The sequence below is a fragment of the Syngnathoides biaculeatus genome, chromosome 18, assembly GCF_019802595.1.
Source record: "Syngnathoides biaculeatus isolate LvHL_M chromosome 18, ASM1980259v1, whole genome shotgun sequence".
NCBI classification, from domain to species: domain Eukaryota; kingdom Metazoa; phylum Chordata; class Actinopteri; order Syngnathiformes; family Syngnathidae; genus Syngnathoides; species Syngnathoides biaculeatus.
In genome coordinates this window covers 1,972,128-1,996,340 of record NC_084657.1, presented here as the reverse complement: position 1 = coordinate 1,996,340, position 24,213 = coordinate 1,972,128, and the positions used below count along the sequence as shown (strand labels likewise).

Here is a 24,213-nt window from a genome sequence, read left to right as displayed (position 1 = left end):
TTAATGCCTTGAGAGGATTTTTGTAGCGGGAGATTTTTCATCAAAAACTTACTAAAAATTGTGCTTTATGTGTCAGTAGCCCTTTAAGCTTTGTTTGTATCAATCCTATGTCCATAGAGTTTTGGAGGCCAGCATAGCAGAGAACAAAGCAAGTCTGAAGCGCACCCACACAGAAGTATGGAGTGATTCACCCAACCCACATGACAGGAAGAGGATAGATAACTGCCCTGTAGGCTTGAAAAATGTTGGCAATACCTGCTGGTTCAGTGCCGTCATTCAGGTGGGCACACCCAAACACACATGCAGGTGCATGCTTTCTTGTCAAAAATGTTTTTTCCCAATTTTCACCCCCCCCCCCCCAACAACCCCCAAAGCCTAATTCTATATAAATAATATTCAACCAACTTAAGGAGTTTGCAGGTTTAAGATATCATTTTATAGAGTGTAGAAATGTAGAACACATTTTTTTTTTCGCTCAAATAAAAAGTGGTGTCATAGAAAAGTGAACTGAACTCAACTCAGGCACAGGGAGTAGATGCAAACTCCACACAGGTGGCAGCGGGATTAAAACCCCGCTCCTCAGAACTGTGTGGCAGTCTCTCACTGTGGCATTATTATTATCCATCCATTTTCTTAGCCACTTATCAAAAGGGTCACGTGAGTGCTGGAGCCTATCCCAGCTGTCAATGGGCAGGAGGCAGGGTACATCCTGAACTGGTTGCCAGCCAATCGCAGGGCACATAGAGACAAACAGCCGCACTCACAATCACAAATCAAAACATGCAAACTCCACACAGGCGGGGCCGGGACCTCAGAACCGTGAGGCCAACGCTTTCCAGCTAATCCACCGTGCCGCCTCCATTATGATTATTTGTTTACGTATTTATTTAACATGTTATGAAGGAAAATGTTTTCTCAGCCAATACAAATATAAGTATGTAATGTAATTGACCTAATGAAACAATTTGACCAGACCTGAAATATGCCAGCTGAGCACTGGACACTCTTATCACATGTTGCCAAGCTGCTCTGTAATGTGACTCCCCACCATTTTAGAAGAAGGCATTGAATGAACTTGAGCTTGTTGCTTTTAGAATAAGAAGTGCAGTAAACAACATTCTTCTTCCGTAACATGATCTGAAATCTCTGAAATGGTTATATGAACTGAGAAAACAGCGTTATTACTTTCAGCGATAATATTGCTTGATATATTTTGCCATTTACTTATATTGTAGGCAGTCGACTGTTCTACCCCATTGAAATCTATTTATCATTCCCTTGCCATGTCTGGCACGCAGTTTTATTTTCATTTGTGTGCACACCCTTTCAGTTGTTGAGCTCTCGACATAGGACCAAAATTCAATTGAAAATGTTCAAGACACCCTTGGTAGCCAACCAATCAGACTACACATACAGTTGAACCCAGAAGTTTACATACACTGCGCAAAAACACATTTTATTTTTTGTCTCACTGTCAAATCAAACTGAACCTCTCAAGTTTCAAATTATTCAGGATTACCAAAATTATTTAATTTTGTTAAATGCCACAGTTTAGTCTGATTTGATTTCAGACAGTGAGACAAAAGAATGAAATGTGTGTTTTAGCACAGCGTACGTAAACTTCTGACTTCAACTGAGTCAAACAAGCATTCACACTTACATTCACACTTATACTGAATCTAGATTTATTTGATCTATTATCTAATTTAATTTTTTCAATTTATTTAATCAAACATGCTCATTTTTGGAATATGGGAGGAAGTCAGAGTATCCAGAGATAATCGACAAAAGCACTAGCTAAATAGCAAAAAAAAAAAAAAAAAAATAAATAAATAAAAATCCAAACCTTTCTGACCATCTGAAAATGCGATTGGCCCCTTGGGTTGTGCCACCTTTGGCAACAATAAATGAAATCAAGCATTTGTGATAGTTGGTGATGAGTGTTTTACATCGCTCTGGATGCAGAATTGTTTCCACTCCACCATATTGGAGGGTTTTCTGTGATGATCTGTCCGTTTTAGGTCACACCACAGGATCTCAATTGGATTTAAATCAAGACTTTGACTCAGCCACTCCAAAACCTTAATTTAGCTTTTTTTGAGCCATTCAGTGGTGGACTTGATGCCCGGACGTTCTCATTCAGGATTTTCTGGTACACAACACAACTCATTGTTCCATCAAAAACAGCAATTTCTCCTGGTCCTGAGGCAGCAAAGCAGCCCCAGACCATCACACTGCCATCACCATGCTTCACTGTTGGTATAATGTTGTTTTTATCACGTCGGGCCAATTTTACGCTAGATGTAACGGTTCGCACACCTCCCAATAACAACAATTTTTGACTCATCAGTACACAGAATGTTTCTCCAAACGTCTTAAGGATCATCACTATGTTTTTTGGCAAATGTGAAACAAGCCTTTGTATTCTTTGCTGACAGCAGGGGCTTTTTGCCTGGGATATCTCCCATGGATGCCATTTTTGGCCAATGTCTTTTTCATGGTAGCGTCATGAACACTGACCTTAACTGAGGCAGGCGAGGCTGACAGGTCTTTAGATGTTGTGTGAGGTTCTTTTGTGACACACACACACACACTCACACATGTGCATGCTCCCTTGTCAAAATAACATTTGTTTTGCCCAATTATCTAAAGTCACCGCCCCTCCCCTTACCTGGATGAATCTTTGTCGCACTCTTGGAGTAAAATTTTTGTTTGTCAACTCCTGGGAATGTTTCCCACTGTTCCCTGTTTTTTCCATTTGTGGATAATGACTCTGAAAGTGTCACTAGAGCCCGAAACCCAATGACTTTGTAACCTTTTCCACACTGATAGATTGCAAACATTTTTTTTTCCCCGTTTTATGAATTTCTTTTGATCGTGGCAGGATGCATTGGTAATTGAGCTTTTGTAGCTTACTTCACGTTCTCTGACTGATTCCAAGTGATTTCTTGATTCATTTGATTCAAGTATGGTTGTAATCAGGTTTGGGTGTGGTTGGCCTAGCCACCTGGGATAGGCTCCAGCCCACCTGTGATAAGTGGAATAGAAAATAGATTGATAGCCCAAATGAAATAAAACATTTTAATACTCCTACCTCTGTTAAACACAGACCCGTTCCAAAAAAATAGAATATCAATTCAAAAGTTTACTTCCATAATTCTGTTCAAAAGGTTAAAGTCCCATTGATTATACAGTAGTGTTCAAAACATTAGCAGTCCAATGTGACTAACCAGCTTCATCTTCATTCTTCGTATATTTTTTATTGCTACATGTGAAACGTGTTACCAGTAGGTAAAGTAGATTCTCATAAAATCAACAAGACCCAGCATTCATGATGTACACACTCTTAAGGCTGTGCAATTTGGAAATTTGTTCAAAGGTCCTGTGCTTCTGGTGCAGGTATCAAATTTCATTTTTGTGGACATTCCCTTCAGTAGATTATACTGATAATTTTGATAGTTTTCATGATGATAAGAATGACAATGGTCAAGATACGAAATGTTCATACTTTTTTTTTCTATTCCTCATCCTTTTAAGAATGAATGATTAATGAATTGATGAAGTGCAATTCCAACATAACATCATCAAAATTGGAATTTCTTGTATTTATATTTGAAAATGCAATCAGATTATTTTTGCAGATTTTTAGAGTTCACTGTACTTACTTTTTCCAGGGTGTAAATGACTAATGTATTTCCATTACATTTCCAAACTTCAGTCTCTTTTTAACTTGCTGGAGTTCCAGAGGCTAGTGCTCAACTACTCTCCACCAGCCAGGGTCCGTGATCTGCCTCACAACCAGAAGGTAAGAGGTCTACCGCTCCTGAGACAGTGCAGACTATGACTATGTTCACACTGCAGGGCATGATGCCCAATCCGGTATATGTGCCAACTACTTCCACAAATCAGGTCAAAAACACTCCTTGTTGGGGAGAATGAGGGAGGCGACCACTTCAATGCGCCTGTGCAAAGTTCAAATACCAACACCCATCCATCCATCCATCCATCCATCCATCCATCCATCCATTATCTACCGCTTTTCCGGGTCAGGTCGCGGGAGAAGTAACTTGAGCAGGGATGCCCAGACTTCTCTTTCCCCAGCCACTTCCTCCAGCTCTTCCGGAGGGATCCCGAAGCGTTCTCTAGCCGAGAGACATAGTCTCTCCAACGTTTCCTAGGTCGTCCTCGGGGTCTCTTTCCGGTGGGACATGCCCGGGACACCTCACCAGGGAGGCGTTCAGGAGGCGTCCGAATCAGATGCCCCAGCCACCTTATCTGGCTCCTCTCAGTACGGAGCAGTAGTGGCTCAATACTGAGCCCCTCCCGGATGACCGAGCTTCTCACCCTCTCTCTAAGGGACAGCCCGGACACGCTGCGGAGGAAACTCATTTTGGCCGCTTCTATCCCGGATCTTTTTGTTTCAATCACAACCCACAGCTCATGCTTATAGGTGAGGGTATGAACGTAGATAAACTGGTAAATTGAGAGCTTCATCTTTCGACTTAGCGCCCTCTTTACCACAATGGACCGATACAAAATCCGCATCACTGCAGACGCTGCACCAATCTGTCGTGAACAAGACCCCCAAGATACTTGAAATCCTCCACTTGGGGAAGGATCTCATCCCTGACCTGGAGAGGGCACTCCAACCTTTTCCAACTGAGGACCATACTCTCAGATTTGGAGGTGTTGATTCTCATCCCAGCCGCTTCACACTCTGCTGTGAATCGCTCCAGTGAGAGCTGGAGATCACGACTTGATGAAGCGAACAGAACCACATCATCTGCAAAAGCAGTCATGCGATGTTGAGGCCATCAAACCGAACTATATCGGTGACAAAGGGCAGCCATGGCGTAGTCCAACTCTCACCGGAAACGAGTCAGACTTATTGCCGCCAATGCGGACCAAACTCTGACAGCGGTCGTACAGGAACCGAACAGCTTGTATCAGGGGGTTCGGTACCCCATACTCCCGACCAACCAGCAACATGTTTTTTTTTTTTTAAATACAAGAATAGTGCTGTCATGATCAAATCTTTTTCGAAATTATTATCCCATCGATACTTTGACAAGTCAGCTCAGAATTTGTTTTTCTGCTAACATTCATTTTTCTGATTTTCCCATTTCTGGGGGTTGGTTTTGACAACAATATCAACCTTTGCTAAATGGTTAGCATTCTTGATTAGCTTTAGCGCAATAGCAATTATCAGTTTAGGTAAAAAAATGGGTCCTGGTTGAGAGACTGTAAATGCAAAAAAAAAAAAATCCTGTAAAAGAAAAAATATATATAATGAACAAAAAAAAACAAAAAAGAAAAAAATCTGACTTGTATGACATGAAATTAAAAAAAACGTGTTTTAGCAATGCTGATCTGTCAGTAAATTTACTGCTTTACTTAAATTCTTCAAATTGCTGTAATGTGAAACAGAATTCAAGCTATTATGTTTCCTTTGACCTCGACTAGCATTTCAGATTCTCACATGGCCTCTTTGAAAAATTAATTGCCCACCCCTGCCCTAAATTCTTTTTTCATATTGCTCTCACAAGGAACACAGGAACCTTCCCTTCATGCAAGAGCTGAGGAATCTCTTCTCCCTCATGGTTGGGTCCAAGAGAAAATATGTGGATCCATCGCGGGCAGTTGAAATTCTGAAAGATGCTTTTAAGTCTAGTGAATCACAACAGGTAAGCCATATGTATGTAACACTTGACTTAACACAATAAAATCTCATTTCTACAAGAGGCAATGAATCAATTTTTGTATTTATACAAACACATTTCATGCAATGTGTCCCATAGTGAGTTAAAATAAAAAGATGGTCATTGGCAAAAGGGGAAGCCATCACTCACACGCCATTCCTTCATCTTCTGAGCCGCTTATCCACAAGGGGGACGTGGGAGTACTGGAGCCTATCCCATCTATTAACAGGAAGGAAGCGGGGTGCACCCTGAATTGGTTGCCAGCCAATTGCAGAACACATCGTGATAGACAACAGTCGCACTCACAATCACACCGAAGAGCCATTTAGAGCTCACAATTGAGCCAATTAATTGACTGCTATATTTCATGACTTTTTGCTTTTTAATCCATGTTCTATTTTATTTGTATTATTCATTTTTAATTAATTTAATTATTACTTTATTTTCCTTTTACCCCTCCTTTATTCAAGTCACTTCTACCTGGCCGCTAGCATTGGTCATCTTGCGGCGGCATGGTGGAGCAGCTGTAAAGCATTGGCCTCACAGTTCGGAGGTCCAGGGTTCAATCCCGGGCCCCGTCTGTGTGGCGTTTGCATGTTCTCCCCATGTCTGTTTGGGTTTTCTCCAGGCATTCCGGTTTCCTCCCACATCCCAAAAAACATGCAACATTAATTGGACACTCTATATTGCTCCTAGGTGTAATTGTGAGTGCGACTGTTGTCTGTCTCCATGTGCCCTGCGATTGGCTGCCAACCAGTTTAGGGTGTACCCCACCTCCTGCCTAATGACAGCTGGGATTGGCTCCAACACTCCCGCGACCCTTGTAATGATAAGCAGTTCAGTAAATGGATGGATGGATATTAAAATGTAAAGAAAATACCTTAACTTGAAAACTCTAAAAATGACCATTTTTAGGTCCGATAGGTGGCAGTATTGAGCAACATCAGCCTCTTGTGTTTAAACTACATTAAATTAAGTTCAATGCAAACCCAAACCGCACAGGCCACAGGAGCCTTTTGCGACCTGGTTGTTGGGAAGCCCCCAAATGAGAATGTGATTGTTCTGGGATCAAGAAAACCCACAAATAAGTCGCAGTCACTGTGATTTGATGGACGCGCGCCATTGCACTCGCAAATCTGCACAGTCGAGCATGAAAAATCACACAGGTAAAATTTGTTACTAGTAGAAATACATAGATATTGAAATATGACACTCATTTTGTGTAGTCTTGACCAATGCGCGCACTTGTCGCACACTCTCAGCGCACATGAAAACCGATCCAGCGCAGTGAACCACAGCGTGATGTCTTTTTTTTTTTTTTAAACGTGGGAGCACAAGGTCTGTTGTTCAGCCTACTTCTACTTCCTTGTTTACCTGACACCGCCCTCCTCCGGCTCTTAAAGGGGTACACTCATAATTACAAACACCGTCCACCCACAAGTGCTTTAGTTAGCAACACAGTCTGAGCAACGTAGAGCAAAGAGAGTTAGACATGCTGCTTATGTTTTAGTCTCGATAATAATGGAAAAAGTAAAAAAAAAAAATAAAAGAAGCGCTGTTGCTTTAATGAATCTCGGGGTATGTAAATAATTGAAGAAAAAGTGGAAACTGAATGGGATTTTCTCTTTTTTTGAGTTAAAAAAAAAAAAAAAGTACCGGATGAGTTGGTGTCTAAAGTTAAAATTCCACCTTGGCACAGCCTGATCAAGCATGAAAGCGCAGACAATACAGTGCACAAAAAGCTAATTCTGTATTTTAAATATAGGAGGCAACATAACATTAACCTTAAACAGACAGGATATCATTGTGAGTTCAAAAAAAGAAAAGAAAAAGTTGGAAGCGACCTTTCAAATTTATGGTTCATAGTTGGCTTGGTTTGGTGAGCAATGTATTTTTTTGTTTGACATTTTCATTGTAAGTTTGCAAAAACACAAAATTGTTCTTAAAAATCTTCTGAGCTGTGTCATTGTTTTATATTACAGGGGGTTACAGCTGGGGAAACCCTTGTTTAAATTACTTAATAGCAATAACTCTGGTAATAGCAATAACAACAAGAATATAATGGGAAAGATAAAGATGGTTGGACATATGGACATAGAACAATGCAGTATACATGTCTTAAAAATATTTATGTTTCACTTTGAGTTAAAACAAAGTAATTTTGCAGTTTGGATTTCATGCAAATGTTGAGTATGTCTCATCTCCATGTTGTGCCTTCTTTTTAGTGGCCCAGGCTTTACTGCAAATTTTCTTTTTGCTAACTCAGCCTCCAGTAACTGTGGGACACTTAACCTTTCTTATCTCTGACAATTAATCCTGAAACCCACATCATCCTTTGCTGAACTATGCAAAAACACATCCTACAATGGAAGCTCTGATGTCAGGGTACAAAACTCTTTGGTTCTTCTCCTGACATAAGCAGTTGTACTAAGCCAGTGTCTTTGTGGTGGTTAACTGGGGTCAAGCACTTAGTCTCTCCACACATCAGTCATGTCATGTTGCTCGGTATTAGTTAGGCTTGGTATACTTTGACCTAAATCATCAGGTAGTCCCAAGGTCTACAAGTGGCCACATGGTGTTACCGTTTCTTTTCTTCAGTAATTTATGAATGCCTCTGTAAAGGTGAGTCATCTCAAACCTCGAGCTTAGGGCCTATCAGCAGATGATTTGAATTTCTTGACCCTACTTGCCTCTTAACATGTAGGCTGACAATGCTGCATTTTGAAAATAGTTATTAAATTAAGCTTGCCGTACTTTATGCACTGTATATTACATACTTTGCTCTACAGCAGGATGTCAGTGAATTCACACACAAGCTCTTGGACTGGCTGGAGGATGCCTTCCAAATGAAGACTGAAGAAGATGGGTAACTACATAATTTTTTGAACAAGCAACAAATTTGTAAACCGAGAATAAACTGTTGATTAATTAACTGCATGTAAGCGAAGGAAAGTTTCTTTTTATAACCCTTATCTATATGTTGTTGCATTCAGGGAAGAAGACAAGCCAAAGAACCCAATGGTTGAGCTTTTCTATGGTCGATTCCTTGCCGTTGGTGTTCTGGAAGGTGAGATGAGGCATAGAATTGGAATCAATAAAAAGCAAAAGTGTGAAGTTGCCACAGAAAGCGTGGTGGCTTGATTGCAGTCGCCATTAGAACCAAAAAAAAAAAAAAAAAAGTCTGCCACTGGTATTGAAAGGTGACCTTGTGTTAATGAGATACACCCCTTGTACAGGAGTGCTGGTGCATTGATTGTGGAAGACCTTGACATCTGATTGACATTGTGGTTATTATGCGTGACAACATTGGCCCAGAGCCACGAAAACCTGGGCCGGTGGGCTCTTCTGCTCATAAATTGGACTTAATGCCACATCTGCATGTCTGCTTGCTCCTGCTTTTTTCCATTTTTATTCTAGTCATCATCTAATTACTTCTCATTGTTGTAGTGTAAGTCAGTGATTCCCAACTGTTATTGAGCCAAGGCACATAGCTTACATTTCTCCAGACACACCACCAAACAAAAATGTCACAAAAAGCGGATACACAAGTCAATGACACACTTTCTGCCATCAAATAGGAGAGTATTTATTTGTCCTGTCTTAAATACCGCTGCAATAGGTAGATGAACAATCATACATTATTTGTTATAAAGAAGTTGTATTTTGACCAATTAAATTCAATTTGATGATTTCCCGTGGCACACACAAGAGCCTTCAGGGCACAACAATGTGCCACGGCACACTGATTAGGAACCACTAGTGTAGGTCACCAGAATTAATTTCTCTTTGCTAAACAAGAGCAGAGGAGGACACTGAGCTTAACATAACTTCTGTTAGTTTGCAATAGCACAGGTTGCTGCTGTTATCCTGCTCTTTTCTTCACCAGTTACCAATGCACAAGTGAATAGTTGCTGTGTTGCACAACTCCCCAGGTAAAAAATTTGAGAACACAGAAATGTTTGGCCAGTATCCGCTGCAAGTGAATGGCTTCAAGGATCTCCACGAGTGTCTGGAGGCAGCAATGATTGAAGGGGAGATTGAATCCCTACACTCAGCAGAGAACTCTGCCCGGTCTGGACAAGAGGTCAGTGTCATGAAGCAATCTCCCTAAATATGTAACTTTTTAACACATTTTTTGGGTCAAGTATAGCGGAGACCATATGCATTATTTTACATTTGTTTAGAAAGTGCAATGATTAATCATCAACTATCGATAATCACATTAATTAATGATTTTTCATTATCGAGTAAGCATTTAAGGACCTTGTTTCACCGAAAATTTGACAAATCCTCTGAGTTTAGCCTTTCAATATTAATTATAATGACAATAATAAATCAGTAAATTATATTTATTCCATTTATAACACCAACCAATTTCTTTGTTTTTGACCAAACAACTGATTGGCTTCTTCTTTTACTGTAAAGAATAGTTAACATTTTTGTGTATTTTCTGCACTGCCAATTTGAAATGTTTTTTTTGTTTTGTTTTTTGCGTTAAGGGATTGAATGTAAATTACAATCTCATTCATTGAAAAAAATGTCATTGCAGTCCTACATCCATTAATACTCACTTCAAAAGGCACACATTTCTTCAAGCAGTTATAAATAAATAAATTTGGGTTTGGTCTTGCTCTATTACTTTCCCTTGAATCCTAAGACTTCATGGTCTTCATTCATCTCTCATAAAAACCCAAATCCAATGTAGTTGCAACATTGTTAAACATAAATAACAGAATACAATGGTTTACAAATCATGTTCTACTTATATTTAATTGAATACACTAAAAAGACAAGATACAGTCCCATGAAAAAGTATTTGCCCCACCTGATTTTTTTTTTTTTTTGAGTGCACATTATATACAAAAGTTTAAAATCATCAAATCAATTTTAATATCACTCAGAGACAACCCAAAGAAATGGAAAATGCAGTTTACAAACAACAATTCAATTTATTAAGGCCCCCCCAAAAATCCAAACCTTTCTGACCGTCTGTGAGACGGTAATTGCTCTCCCAATCTGATACTTGTTGAATCAAGAAATCACTTTGAAATAACATGAAGTGGGCTACAAGATCTCAAGAACCAATGCACCACACCGTGGTCCAAAGAAAAAATAAGCATTCAAAGTACATAATATAAAGAATCATAAAAAAATTATCTTCATTTTCCTTTAGCGTTGAGCAACTATGCAAAAAGAACGGTGAGTGACGAGCAAAAGGCATTATGGGAACGGGGGAAGAGGCAAACCTTGACAGCTGAGAGAAAACATACGTACAAATGTACGCACACACACAACTAGATTCCCCAAAAATTTCTTGGGGCCTATGGTGAAGATAGATGAATAGACTTGCAAAAAACCCAAATGAAAAATTTTGACTTTTGCAATGTGTGTTTGCTTGTGACAGCACCAGCGTGATTTGGTGACAGTTGAGTATCGAAGGGAAACAAAAAGGATCATAGGTAAAGATTGACATCCCTTCTTACCAATGGGATGCCAGGAAGATGCTACGGCGATAGCCAATGAGAGCTCAGTCGTGCCACGCAAACCAAGATGCAGGATATTTACGTTTAGTGGAATTTGGGGATTTTTTCCTTTCGTATCCTGAATTTCCTTCATAAGTAGAGACAATATTTTTCCGAGGAGGCATATCGTAACCTGAATTTTTTGTTATTAGAGACATTCGTAAGTAGAGGTACCGCTGTTTCTCTACCTCTGGAACCAGTGGGCATTGCAGCACAACTTGGTGGAACCATTCAGCGTTACAAACACAAGGCCCATGAATGTAGTCATGATTTTGGTATGATTCGGGTAATTCTGTACCAATCTTTGCCAAGTCGGAAGTGGCCCGCAGGCTGTAGTTTGCCCACCCCTGTCCTTAGACTGATCGCCAGTCCGTTGTCGGGCACATACAGAAAACAACAATTTGCACTCACATTCCTGCCTGTAGCAATTTAAGAGTCTTCAATCAACCTACCATGTTTTTGGCATGTAGGAGGAAACCAAAGTACCCTGAGAAAGCCCACACAGGTACGTGGGAAGCCATGCAAACTCCAGTCGGCAACCATTGCGCCCTATTTCTACCAAATTCTAAATTATTCAGATGTACCTGGAAGTGCGCATCATACACAGTGCAAGAAGAAGCTGCATTCATTTTGTAAAATAGTGAGGTCAGGGAGCATGAGAGTGATAGTTATCGTGATGTGCCTTCCACATTGCACATGGATGCAATGACAACAACAGTTAGCGACTTGCAAATAAACAAATGACTGTTTTTCTGTTGCGTACACCCCATCAAAAAATATAAAATTGCTGTTAAAACCACAATACACTGTAAATCGACAATTATTTTGAGCTCGATGAAGGCTTGGGAAATAGAAAGTGCACTTGTAACAAGCAGACTTGACAAAGCCCGAAAAACCTCCTAAAATAAGAGCAAGATGTTGTCTTTCAGCACTGGTTCACAGAACTCCCTCCAGTGTTGACCTTTGAGCTCTCGAGATTTGAGTTTAATCAAGCACTTGGACGGCCTGAGAAGATCCACAACAAACTGGAGTTCCCCTCTATGCTCTACATGGACAGGTGATACACATTTGGATGGTAGAGAAATGGTACTGTACTTATCAGAGAGCAAACAGACATGAAGTTTGATATTTTCTTGTCATTGCAAATGCCAATTGGTCTGAACCTCTCATCATATCTGATATTTTTGTTAGATACATGGACAGAAACCGAGAAATAACCCGAATTAAAAGAGAGGAAATCAGGAGGCTAAAAGAACATTTGACACTGCTTCAGCAAAGACTAGAAAGGTACTATTTTTTTTTTTTTTTTTTTTTCATCCTTTCAAATTCAACAAAACCTGCAAATGAGAGTGATGTTACACACCACACAGTCATTGTAATGTTTGTGTTTTTCAATCTTCCTATTCACATGAAGGTATCTGAGCTACGGCTCTGGCCCCAAGAGGTTTCCTCTGGCAGATGTCCTCCAGTATGCCATGGAGTTTGCCTCCAGTAAGCCTGTGTGTACATCGCCTGTGGAAGATATTGACTCATCATCACACCCTGGTGGCACAACTGGAGTACAGCTGCCTCTTCCAAGGCAAGTTATCAAACGTACTACAAAGAGGGATTAGTTTAAAAATCTCAGGGGCATGTTAAAGATGACTATCACAGTACTTTATATAAAAAAGCAAACATTGATTTATGACTATGATTTATTCAGAAATGCCAAATAATTATTGTTTTTTTTCCTTTACCCAAGACCATAATAAATAATAATAATAATAATAATAGTATTAGTTAAATACATACATGCAAATCAGTCACGTTTTGGTAGTGATGGGCAAATGTTTTGGAGCCTGTGTCATGCTTCCTGAATCTGAGTGATTTGAAATGCTGTGTCGGAGCTTGTATGTGACCAATGACGTTTGAAACTCATCACCGTTTCGCTTTGCAGTTGATTCATTTGAAATGTTTTCAAGCTTTTCATTGGCTCAATGTCTTTCAGCGCATTCTGAGTCAAATGCAGGTCGACAGATTTGAGTGATTTGGCGCCATACGAGGTGTATAAATTGCATCATTGAGGAGATAGATATTCTGACAATGAGTGTATTATAGCAAGTCAACCATACAAGTCCTCAAATGAAAAACCCCACACACACTCATGCACACATGGATAAAAAGAGTTGACATTCCCATTACATATATTTGTCCGTGAATCTCATTAAACATGTCTATGCCTAAAAATGCTTTCAAACCTTTTTTATGTTATTTATTTATTTTCGGGGTACCCACATCTTTCACTCAGCAGTATGGCCGAGCAGGACTCTTTGGCTTCCCCAGAGAGCTCAGGCTCTGCCTCAGGCCCTGCTTCAACTCCTACTACAGCCCAGCAGCAGAGAGCTCCCATTCATAAGCCTTTCACGCAGTCCAGACTACCTCCTGATCTCCCCATGCACCCTGCACCTCGCCATATTACTGAAGAGGAATTGAGAGTCCTTGAGGGATGCTTGCACCGATGGAGGAGTGAAGTTGAAAATGACACCCGTGGTAAGTTTGTCCTTCCTTCGTTTACTGAATGTTATATCATGTCCTTTATATTTACTATCGCAATGTAAATACTGTACACAGGACACTGACTAATTGCCTCTATGATATTGCTCACACCAGATCTACAGGACAGTATAAAACGAATCCACAGGACCATTGAGCTGATGTACTCCGACAAATCAATGATGCAGGTGATAAGTTCTGGTGATGACGTGATCATCAATTGTCATGAAAAAAATTACATCGGTTTTATTAATGCGGACTAAAAATATCTCTTGTGTTATTAAAGGTTCCTTATCGACTTCATGCAGTGTTGGTCCATGAAGGCCAGGCCAACGCAGGTCACTACTGGGCCTACATTTATGACCCACATCAACGTTGCTGGATGAAGTACAACGATATCTCTGTTACAAAGTCTTCCTGGGAGGAGCTCGTGCGGGACTCGTTCGGAGGCTACCGCAATGCCAGTGCCTACTGTCTTATGTATATCAATGACAAGAAGCCCTTTCTTACGGAAGGTACGCATGAACTGGAAACCTTTGTAGTTATTATTATGTCTTATTGCATTGCACTAAACCTCCGCAAGTCATGCGACCAAATCCGGAAAACAAGTATGCAGATTGCTTGTATGATGAGCATGACTGCATGTTAACGATGTGTTCCTTTGAAGCTGAACTAGACACTTATTTTCTTTATGGCTTTCATCTTTAAGATAATCGAAAAAAATGTAAATACTAGACAAACATAACCCAGTTGAACTTAAAGTGCTTTCCTTAAAAGATTTCATTTTTTTGAGGGGAAAAAATTATTGAACGTTACCTGGCTCTGTGTGAGAAAGGGTCCATCCTTAGCAGCAATAACTAAAATCAAGCAAACAAAATTTTGGTCCACTCTTTCTTGCAGAATTGTTTGACTCCAGTGCAAATATAAGATTTTTAAGGTCAGCCCACTGCGTTTCAAGCTAATTCAAATCTGTACATTGACCAGGCCATGCCAAAACCTTCATTTTGTTTTTTTTTTAAGCCATCCAGAAGTTGCCTCGCTGGTTTGCTTTGGATCAATATGCAGCTGCAGAATCCAAGCAAATTTTCGCTTGAAGTCACAAACTGATGACTGAACATTCACCTTCAGGGTTTTGTATTCTGGACAATTTGCTGTGATTTGATGGAACCAGATCCTGAAGGAGTAAAGCAGCCAAGACTGTCATACTACCACCCACGGTTCTTTTTTTGAAATGCTGTGCTGCATTTGCATTAGCTGTAACAAGACAGACACGTTCCAAATATTTTTTTCTTTTTTTAAATGTATTTGTTTATTCACTTATTTTGTTAAAGTAGGGAAGCCTTTATCTTCTTTTTGGTTAGCAGTGTTTTTTGTTTTTTTTTTTTTTGCCTTGGGCCTGTATTACGGATGACATTTTTGCCCTGTCCCATTGTTGTTGTGTGCTGAACACTGACTTTTACTGAGGCAAGTAGGGCCACATATCTTTCGAAGTGTTCCTACCTTCCTTTGTGGCATGCTGGACAAGTTATTGCTGTTCTCTTGGGCTGATCTTTGTAGGGTTGCAACTCCTGGGAAGGTTCACCACTGTTCCATATTTTCTCCTGAATCGTCTTAATTGGCCAAGTATGTAAAGAACACAAGGAATTTGTCTCACACAAGAACAGAACACAAGGAATTTGGTAGTTGGAGTAGCCCTAGTACGACATCAGACAGTCAATTGAGAGAATACTTTTTTTTACTCACAGTCGTGCAAAGGATGCGGTTTGCCATTTAGAGCAAGGATGCAGTTTTCTAGTATTTATAGCAGGTTGTCAAAACTTAAAGGAATGTATGCAGTTTAAAGGGACGAATTGTCTGATAATCTGGGTGAATGTCAGTTTTGCAAATGCTGCAGATACTCCTCAGACGATTGAGCAAGTGTTGCAGATCCTACTTATATACAAGAGGCTCGTACAGGTCAACAACAGGTGTGGAGATGGTGTAAAATGGTCAGTGAGTGCATGAATAATCTATAATGTGTAATTTACCTGGCAGAATATGAAAACTTGAGGCAGAAAATTGGCACCATGTCAATGTTGAATTGTCAGTTAGCTGTTCAAGAAATTAATTGCAAGAGGTAAGAAGCTGTTGCGATGCCTCGCGATGCCTTGGTTTGTATTCTGTCTGATTGTGCCTACCTGAGGGAAGGAGCGGGAAGATCTGGTGGCCAGGATTTTGAGGGTCCGATAGGATCCTTGCCTGCTCTTGTCCTACTTGGGGTGGCGTGACCGGCGGACGCGGCGCCTCAGCCGGGGTGGCTCATTTTTTGTGCCGAGGTGGCTTATCACAGATGTGCCAATAATCTTTTCAGCAGTTTTGATTGTCCGTTGCAGTCGGAGTTTGTCCTTTTTTGTGGCACCCCCAAAACAAGACTGTGGTAGAGGCACACAGTACTCATTCGTTGATGGCTGTGTGCACCTCTCTAAGCAGCCCTTGTGGCAGGTGCTGAGCTGGAGCAGTTTGGAGAAGGAGTTCACAGATGATGATGTTGAACAGGATCCTCAAAATAGGTTCCCACACTGCCGAGGTGCTCAAGGATGAAGTCCAGACCCATGTTGACTGCATCATGTGCAAACCTTTTAGCTTGATAGACAAAATGCAGTGGGTCCAGCTGAGGACCTGTGATGGTCTTGAGGTGCTCCAGCACAAGGTGTTCAAAGGACTTTGTAAGCACGGATGTCAAGGCAACAGGCCTGTCGTCATTTGGACCCGAGATTGCAGGTTTCTTGGGGACCGGGATGATGGTGGAGAGTTTGAGGCAGGTTGGTACTTTACACAGTTCAGAGATCTGCTGAAGATCTTTGTGACGACTGGAGTTGGTCTGCACAGACTTTGAGGCAGATTGGCACACAAGGTCTGGGCCCGCCTCTTTGTTAATTTTTGTTGTTTGTAGATGTCTCATGTCCTATTTGTGGATGGATGTGAAGTTGGAGGTATTGATGTGAACGGTGTTGTGACTCGGTGGGTGTGTAAAGTGAAAGTGTACTTTTCAAATCTGCAATAAAAGCTATTCAGTTAATCAGCTAGGCTACTATTGTTGTCCACTGAAGGGGAACATCGCTTGTAATTATGTAGTGATTGTAATGCTTGCCAGACTGATTTGGAGTTGTTGGTGCTTAACTTTTTACTCAGCCTTGCTGCATAATCCCTCTTTGTGACGTTAATTTCTTCAGTCAATTGCTTTCTAGTGTAATTGTACATGGCCCTTTACCCACTACGATATGCAACCTCTTTAGCCAGGCAAAGTTGCTTAGGTTTGGCAGTGAACCATGGTTTGTTGTTACTAAATGTGCAAAAAGTTTTTGTTGGTACGCATCTCCTCACAGAAATTGATATATGATGTAACAGCATCCTGCTTGCTGAATTTTCAAAAACACTCCACCGTCTGTGCAGTCAAAACAGCTTTGAAGTTCTATTTTTGCCTCGCTGGTCCACCTTTTCACTGAGTTTATCCAGAGATTGGCCCATTTAATTGCTTGCCTGTATGTAGACATTAAGTAGCTTAAGCAGCTGTTGGAGGAACCTTGGACAGCGCAGGGAATGGCACAGGTATGCGTTATTTACCACGGTATAGCAATGGTCTAAAGTGTTATTTTACCTTGTCAGACAGTATTTGCTGCTTGCATTGAGGAAGTGCATAATTGAGTGTAACTTTGTTCAGACGGGATTTTTCCGTTTATAGGCAGAATTCTGTCTTTTGAAATTGCTTGGATAAAAAAACAAAACAAAAACAATTCCAGACCAATGCAACTGTGCACTTGTCGCACATTCTCAGCGCAGAGAACCACAGCCTTTTTTTTTTTAACACTGAAGCACAACTTGTGCTACTCAGACTACTTGTATTTCCTTGTTTACATGACTCTGGCTCCCTTTGGCTCCTGAAGGGGTCCACTCATAATTTCATACACCACCAGTAACAACATAGTGTGGGCAACGTAGAGCAATGAGAGTTCAACATGCTGCTTATGGTTACTCTCGATAATAATGGTAAAAGTAAAAAAAATAAATAAAGAAGTGCTGTTACTTTAATGAATGTCGGGGTATGTGAATAATAGAAGAAATAGTGGTGAAACTGGATGAGATTTTTGCTTTTTTGCGTAAAAAAAGCTCTGGTCTGAAGCCAAAGTAGAAAGTGCAGGACGAGATGGTGCATAATGTAAAAATTCCATTTTGAATACGATATACACACTGATAGTACGCTTGCATGCCATGGCACAAATCTGAATTAAATTTAGTTTCACTTCTAGTAGTTTATTTAGTTGGATTGGAATTTGTAATTTTCTGGGGTAAAGGTATGCACCTAAATAATGAACGATCATATTGTGTACATTTTGAAAACAGAATAGCATTTATTTATAGATGCACTAGCTATATTTCATTCATAATACAATTTATAAAACTTGCACGTTAAAATTGGTGATCGTCCTTTGATCATGCTTGCAGCCCCCAGACCCCTGACTATTTTTCAGTCTTTTTTCATTCAGTCAAATCACATGCCTGCTTTGTTGAAGTCTCCTTAAATAATGAGTGATGAGTCTTGGTGTTTTTTTCTATATCTCATTGACTTGTTCGTCGAGCGTTACAGGGTTCGCATTCAGCCCTAAAAGTCCCTAAAAACCCCTAAATTTTCGAAGGTGCATTTAGGGGCTCCCAAAAGTCCTTAAAAATCCGCGAAAACCGGTCAAGCCCCTAAAAAGGCCTTAAATAAAAAAGAATCAAAGGGAGGACCTCTACTGCCAAAATTCTCCCTAAAAAAATAAATTAATCTTTTATTTAAAAAAAAAAGTAGCGATTCGTGTGGCGTCCAAAACAGCCGGAAATTGTCAACGGAAGTCACCGCGTTGACAACTAGTTGCCATCTTGTCGATATTCCATTGTTTGTTTCCGTGAGTAGGCATTTCAATTCGTCTTCGTTACGACGTAGCGTAGTTCTTTCATCGATCCAACTTGTATCACGGGGAAGTGCATTTTTCAAGAAGCTTGGGTTGAAAGTAAGGCGTTTGGGAGCTGAGTTCGTCGAGATCCAAAAGATCGGCACATGTTTTACTGCCATCTGTAAGCAAGCAGAGTTACCAGCTTGAAAAGATGGTTGTCAAACCGCTGGAGTCGCACCGGGAAAAGCAGGAGACACGCTGATTTGGCGAAGACTCTTTCATCTTCCGTTGGTATGAATCTGTTTCTAAAGTATCAAGATAGCGAAGCATCAACGTCAGGCAGTGGTACTAGCAGTGCATGCGCACTAGGGATCGCAAAAAAAACGCTTACTTTCATAACCGGTTTTAACCGAAAAGCTGTAGCAAAAAAACGGTACCATAGTGGTGTTTACATAATTCACCCGCGGGACCTCGAGTTGGGGTGCGGGGTTCCGCACGGACTGTTTTTGTTCTTGCTCTTCCGGAGTGACAAGTTCACAGAGTTCCCCCCGTTATGCGAGTAGTGTTTTGATGTCTGCCAATAGAACAAGTTTACTCCCATACTTTGGAGCGTTTCCTCGATGCCATGTTTGATGTTTCTTTGATTTAACTCAATGTTCTTTTGAGTCCAACTTTACTCTAACAGCGAAACTTGAAAAAAGTGGAAATGATGTTGAAAAAAGAGCGCAATGTGGAGTACCGGAACCGGAAGAAATGATTGGAAATTTTAACCGATTTCGAAAGTCCGATTACGGTTTCGTTTTTAAAAAAAAACGAAAACCGGTTATAACCGGTTGCGATCCCTAATGCGCACCTACAGTTGTCCAGCCAGAAGTCAGGCTTTATGAACGTACACGAAGACGGACTTGTTAAAGGCAGAGATCATGTGGACTTTAAAAGTGATCTGCAGCCATTACAGTTACAAATCTTGTGAAAATAATTCGAAACTGTTTGCAGTCATGTTCCCAGTGACATTGCTAAAAACTAGCACTGTGGGGAAAGGAAGACTTTGTACCTGGCTACATTTGGCATCGCTGCCCACTTTTCATCTCTACTGCCTCAAAACCAAAAAAGCCAGAATAGAGACTGACATATCAACGCTTATTGAGAAGGCTGACAGGCTGTGTGAGGAGGCAGAAGAAAAGAGGAATCTGAGGTTTATCACCGAGGCCGATGCACTCAGAGGCAGAGCAAAGGACGAGAGAGCCTCTTTGGCACCTGTGCAGCAACAAATAGAGGAGGCACTGGGATGGCTCAAGGAGCTCGACTCGTAGGGGTGCTGAGACAGACATCAGTAGAAGACATTTGTGTATATAGTTACAATTATAGTTGGAATCTGGTTTTCTGTATACTGTTATGTGAAGACGTTGACAATGGTCATATCAATGAGAACTACCACAAGGGGCGACAGGTGATCACTGTCACAGGTACGGAGGTACTGGAACATTTGATGAACCAAGAACGGTTGATGGCACCATTGGGTGAGTCTTTTTTCCTTACTCTTGATTTCCCACGATGGCCCTAAATTTTTCGTGTCGGCCCTAAATTTTTTCCGTGTCAGCCCCTAAGAATGCCCCGAAAAAGCTCTTAAATTTTTTTGGTCAGACTGAGTATGAACGCTGCGTTAGCAGGGCTGCGTTAATGCTAGCTTGGGGGGGAACGTCGACACTGACAAGGATGAAAGTGGCAAACTCACACAGCGAGTAAAATGCCTTATCGTTTAAGAACAATGACAATAAAAGTGGGCTGTAGTGTCCTCTGAGTTATGTGACGTCCGTGCACCATTTTCCATTGATGAAGAAGTATATCCCACCGTCTTTTGTTTTGCCCGATGCTGGTGAACATGGAAGCCAGGTAACGCTGTTGGTCTGTTGGGAGGTTAGGTTTGCACAGCCAAGTCTCAGTGAAGCCAGGGTTGTGGAACATCCCAAGTCTTTGCTGGTCCTTATCAGGAGATGAAGCTCGTCTATTTTGTTGGGAAGGGAGTGTAGATTCGCGAGCTGAATCTATGGGAACGTCAATCTGTGTCTTCTACTGTAAAGTCTCACCTGGATCCCCCACGCGTCCCCCTGTGGCGGTGTCGTCTCCATCCTCTGTAGACAGCAGTCGCTCCTCTGGTGAGTAACTCAAGGAAAAAACTCAGCAAGTTTGCGAGAGTTGTTGGGGGGGTGGGGGGGGGGGAGGAGTCCAGGAAAGACTCTCCGATAGTTAGCAAGACTTCACTTGTGTTCTTGCGTCCAGAGAGGACCAAAAAACACAAAAACATGTACAATACTCGGGAGGACTATACCAAGACGACCACACAGGTTGGCACCATTTTCCATCTCCTCTAGAGACACAGACTTTCAACTCCCTCCAAATGTTTTCTTTGGGCTTAAGATCTGGAGACTGGCTATGTCACTTCAGGACCTTGAAATTTTTCTTACAAACCCACTCCTTCATTGTTCGGGCGGTGTGTTTGGCAGCATTGTAATGCTGAAAGACCCAGCCACGTTTCGTCTTCAATCAATCCCCTTGCAGATGGAAGGAGATTTTCACTTAAAATCTTACTGTATATCACCCCATTCAGTCTTTCCTTTGCACAGATCAGTCATCCAGGTCCCTTTACTGAAAAACAGCCTGAAAGTACAATATTTGCACCCCATGCTTTTCAGTAGGTATGGTATTCTTTGGATTCCAGCAGCATTCTTTTTCCTCCAAACCGTGAGAATTTTTATTTTTTTTTCCCAAAAAGTTCTACTTTGGTTTCAACTGACCATATAACATTCTCCCACTCCTCTTCTGGATCATCTAGATAGTCTTAAGCAAACTTGATGGGCCTGGACATCTACTGGTTTGAAAAGGATGACAAATCTGGCACTGCAGGATTTGAGTCCCTGGTGGCATCCTGTTTTAGTGATGGTAGCGTTTGTTCCTTTGTCCCAGCTCTTTGCAGGTCATTCATTCAGTCCCCCCACGTGATTCTGGGATTTTTGCTCACTGTTCTTTTGATCATTATGACCCCATAGTGTTCAGACCTTGCGTGGAGCCCCAGATCGAGGGAGATTATCAGTGGTCTTGCATGTCTTCCATTTTGTAAAGATTGCTCCCACCTAGGTACTTACCGATCTGCAGATTGAGTTTTCTCAGCCTGATGCAACTCTACAACTCTATTTCTGGTGTCCTTTAACTTGGCCATAGTGGAGTTTGCATTGTGACTGAGGTTGTGAACAGGTGTCTGTCATACTGATGAGTTCAAACGGGTAACAAGTGGAGAAACAGAGGAGCCTCTTAAAGAAGTTAAAGGTCTGTGAAGCCAGACATTCTACTTGGTTGTAGGTACCCCAATACTGTTTTCCATCATAATTTGCAAATAAAAATTAGTATTTTTCTGGATTTCTTTTTCATTTTATCTCTCATATTTGAGTTATTCTCATTGTGAAAATTAACGGCCTCGTGGATCTTCTTAAGTTGCAAGGGCCCAATTTCTGCCAGTCAGGCACCTGGCAGTCATAGTAATGGGGGGGGGGGGGGCAGGTGCGTTTTACAGTTAGTTACATGGCTGTGCTCCTGAGGCCAAGCCCCCCGGCATGGATTCCTGCATGGCGTGGGGGTTCTCCTCTCCTGGCACTTGGCTGCTCCCTGGGTTCCCACCCTAATCTAATGGATCTCTTGTCAGCTGCCCCTCTCTGCCCTTCTTTCCCAACAAATAAGGAAGATTCTCCCATCCTCGTGCTGCACTGGGACTGGGCGCATTGCAGGCCCTGCGGGCTGTGAGGGGATTCCTTTTCTTCTGAGGGCAAGGGAGTGATTCAGGGTGGCATTGGCTCCCTGCGGCCACCACTGGGTGGCCAGTTGTTGGGGTGCCTCGGAGGGGAAGGCGGACTGCCCTGGGTCTCAGCAGGGGACGTGTCCTGTCCTGGTTGGGTGTTGCAGGCACAGCAAATATAGGGTATTTCAGTCAGTCTTGTTGCATGCACAATGGTGTAAATTCACTTTCATGTGTCCATAGGCACACAGCCCTGGAATTCTTTCACTGTGTGTGGGACCACTCACGTATTGTAACTCGTGTATCTGTCAATTGATTATGTATCCACTCACCTATATTTTTCATTCTATAAACATCTGTAATTCACTTCATCAGTCCCACCACATTGTAGTTCTATAGCCGGTTACACGATCCTTGTCCTATCCTAACTTGTCTTGTCCTTCCTTCACAGGGTGTACCACTGCAGTGTCATGTAACATCCATATTTAATGTTTTTGTTGTAGATATGGAATATTTTACTTTTGTCATTCTGTTTACAATTAGCATTTTGTCTTTGTCTGAAATTCGGTTCTGTCTGACTTATCAAATCTGCTCCTCAATAATCTTCAATTAATATACTAAGAAATCACAGAGGAAGCTAAAATAAACTCCACTGTGTCGCAGTAAAACTGTTCGTGTAGAAAGGGGGTGCAGATTGGCCACTCTGCTTGATCTAACAGCTGAACAGGAAACAAAAAAAAAAAACAAGTTGGAGAACTTCTACAATAGGTGGCTGACTAAATAGGTTTTAGCCTCATTGTATGATATATATACATTGTTCACTGTTTCGCTTCTTTGTCAACACAGAGGAGTTCGATAAAGAAACTGGCCAGCTACTGAGTGGCATGGACAAACTTCCGCCAGACCTGAAGCAGTATGTAAAGGAGGACAATGAGCTCTTTCTCAAGGAAATTGAGGAGTGGAATGCATTGCAGGCTCGCAAGGCCCAACAGGAAAAATTGGCTGTTGCCGCAGCAGCATCAACAGCATCGAGCAACTCCATTTCCTCCTCCTCACCCCAGCCCATGAGCATTGATGGCAGCCCTCCAGACAATGCAGGTACTTTGTACTTGATTTATATTCCTGGCAACGGTGATATTTCCTCCACTACTTTTCCTAAATAAAAGGTATGCTTTACTCGATACAGTAGCTGTAACCATATTTATGACTACACAATAAAATATGAAGAAGTTCCTTGCCTGTAATGTAATGCCTGAACTGCAATCATGCCTGGGCTGATGTGGTAGGGATACTGTTGGTGGAGGTCATGAAATTCAGATGCAGGTAATCACGAAATCTTTATACGTAAACACTAGTAATTTGCCTCACTCATTAGACAACACGCAGATCTTTAACTACACCACTAAAATAAAATATTCTTACGGCTGCTTTTTTGGGAATACTTTTACTTAACATTTACATTTAATATCAGGAAAAACTTTTGTTGGCATAACATGAGCGCAGCAAATTTCAGATCCTTAAGTATTGCTTGCAGGTCATTTGTACAAAACTGAGACCTTATATATCAACATTCATCTGGAAGCCAGACTTAAATGACTAAAATGTGTCATCTTTCTTTTCCGTGATCCAATTGGACACACTATATCGGGGGTCACCAACGTCCTGCCCGCGTGCGCGTGGTTGCCTGTGAGAACCACTTAATGCGCCCACCAGACATGTTCTAAAATCAGCACAGGTCACAAGGTGCTAAAAATGAATAA

General features: G+C 41.3%; 1 protein-coding gene across 4 annotated transcripts in view; it reads left to right on the top strand.

The window, feature by feature from the left end:
- usp25 (ubiquitin specific peptidase 25) overlaps positions 1-24,213 on the top strand; it is a 49,050-nt gene that overhangs the window by 11,748 nt on the left and 13,089 nt on the right. For 3 of the 4 annotated variants that reach the window (XM_061803492.1, XM_061803495.1, XM_061803496.1), the window contains exons 5-17: positions 118-280; positions 3,719-3,805; positions 5,547-5,684; positions 8,489-8,565; positions 8,693-8,766; positions 9,632-9,783; positions 12,151-12,278; positions 12,413-12,508; positions 12,636-12,800; positions 13,509-13,750; positions 13,871-13,941; positions 14,040-14,268; positions 23,300-23,551. In XM_061803492.1, coding sequence (XP_061659476.1) covers positions 118-280; positions 3,719-3,805; positions 5,547-5,684; positions 8,489-8,565; positions 8,693-8,766; positions 9,632-9,783; positions 12,151-12,278; positions 12,413-12,508; positions 12,636-12,800; positions 13,509-13,750; positions 13,871-13,941; positions 14,040-14,268; positions 23,300-23,551 — 1,874 coding nt within the window. The remainder of the gene's footprint in view (positions 1-117; positions 281-3,718; positions 3,806-5,546; positions 5,685-8,488; positions 8,566-8,692; positions 8,767-9,631; positions 9,784-12,150; positions 12,279-12,412; positions 12,509-12,635; positions 12,801-13,508; positions 13,751-13,870; positions 13,942-14,039; positions 14,269-23,299; positions 23,552-24,213) is intronic. The other variant, XM_061803493.1, reaches the window with a different exon arrangement.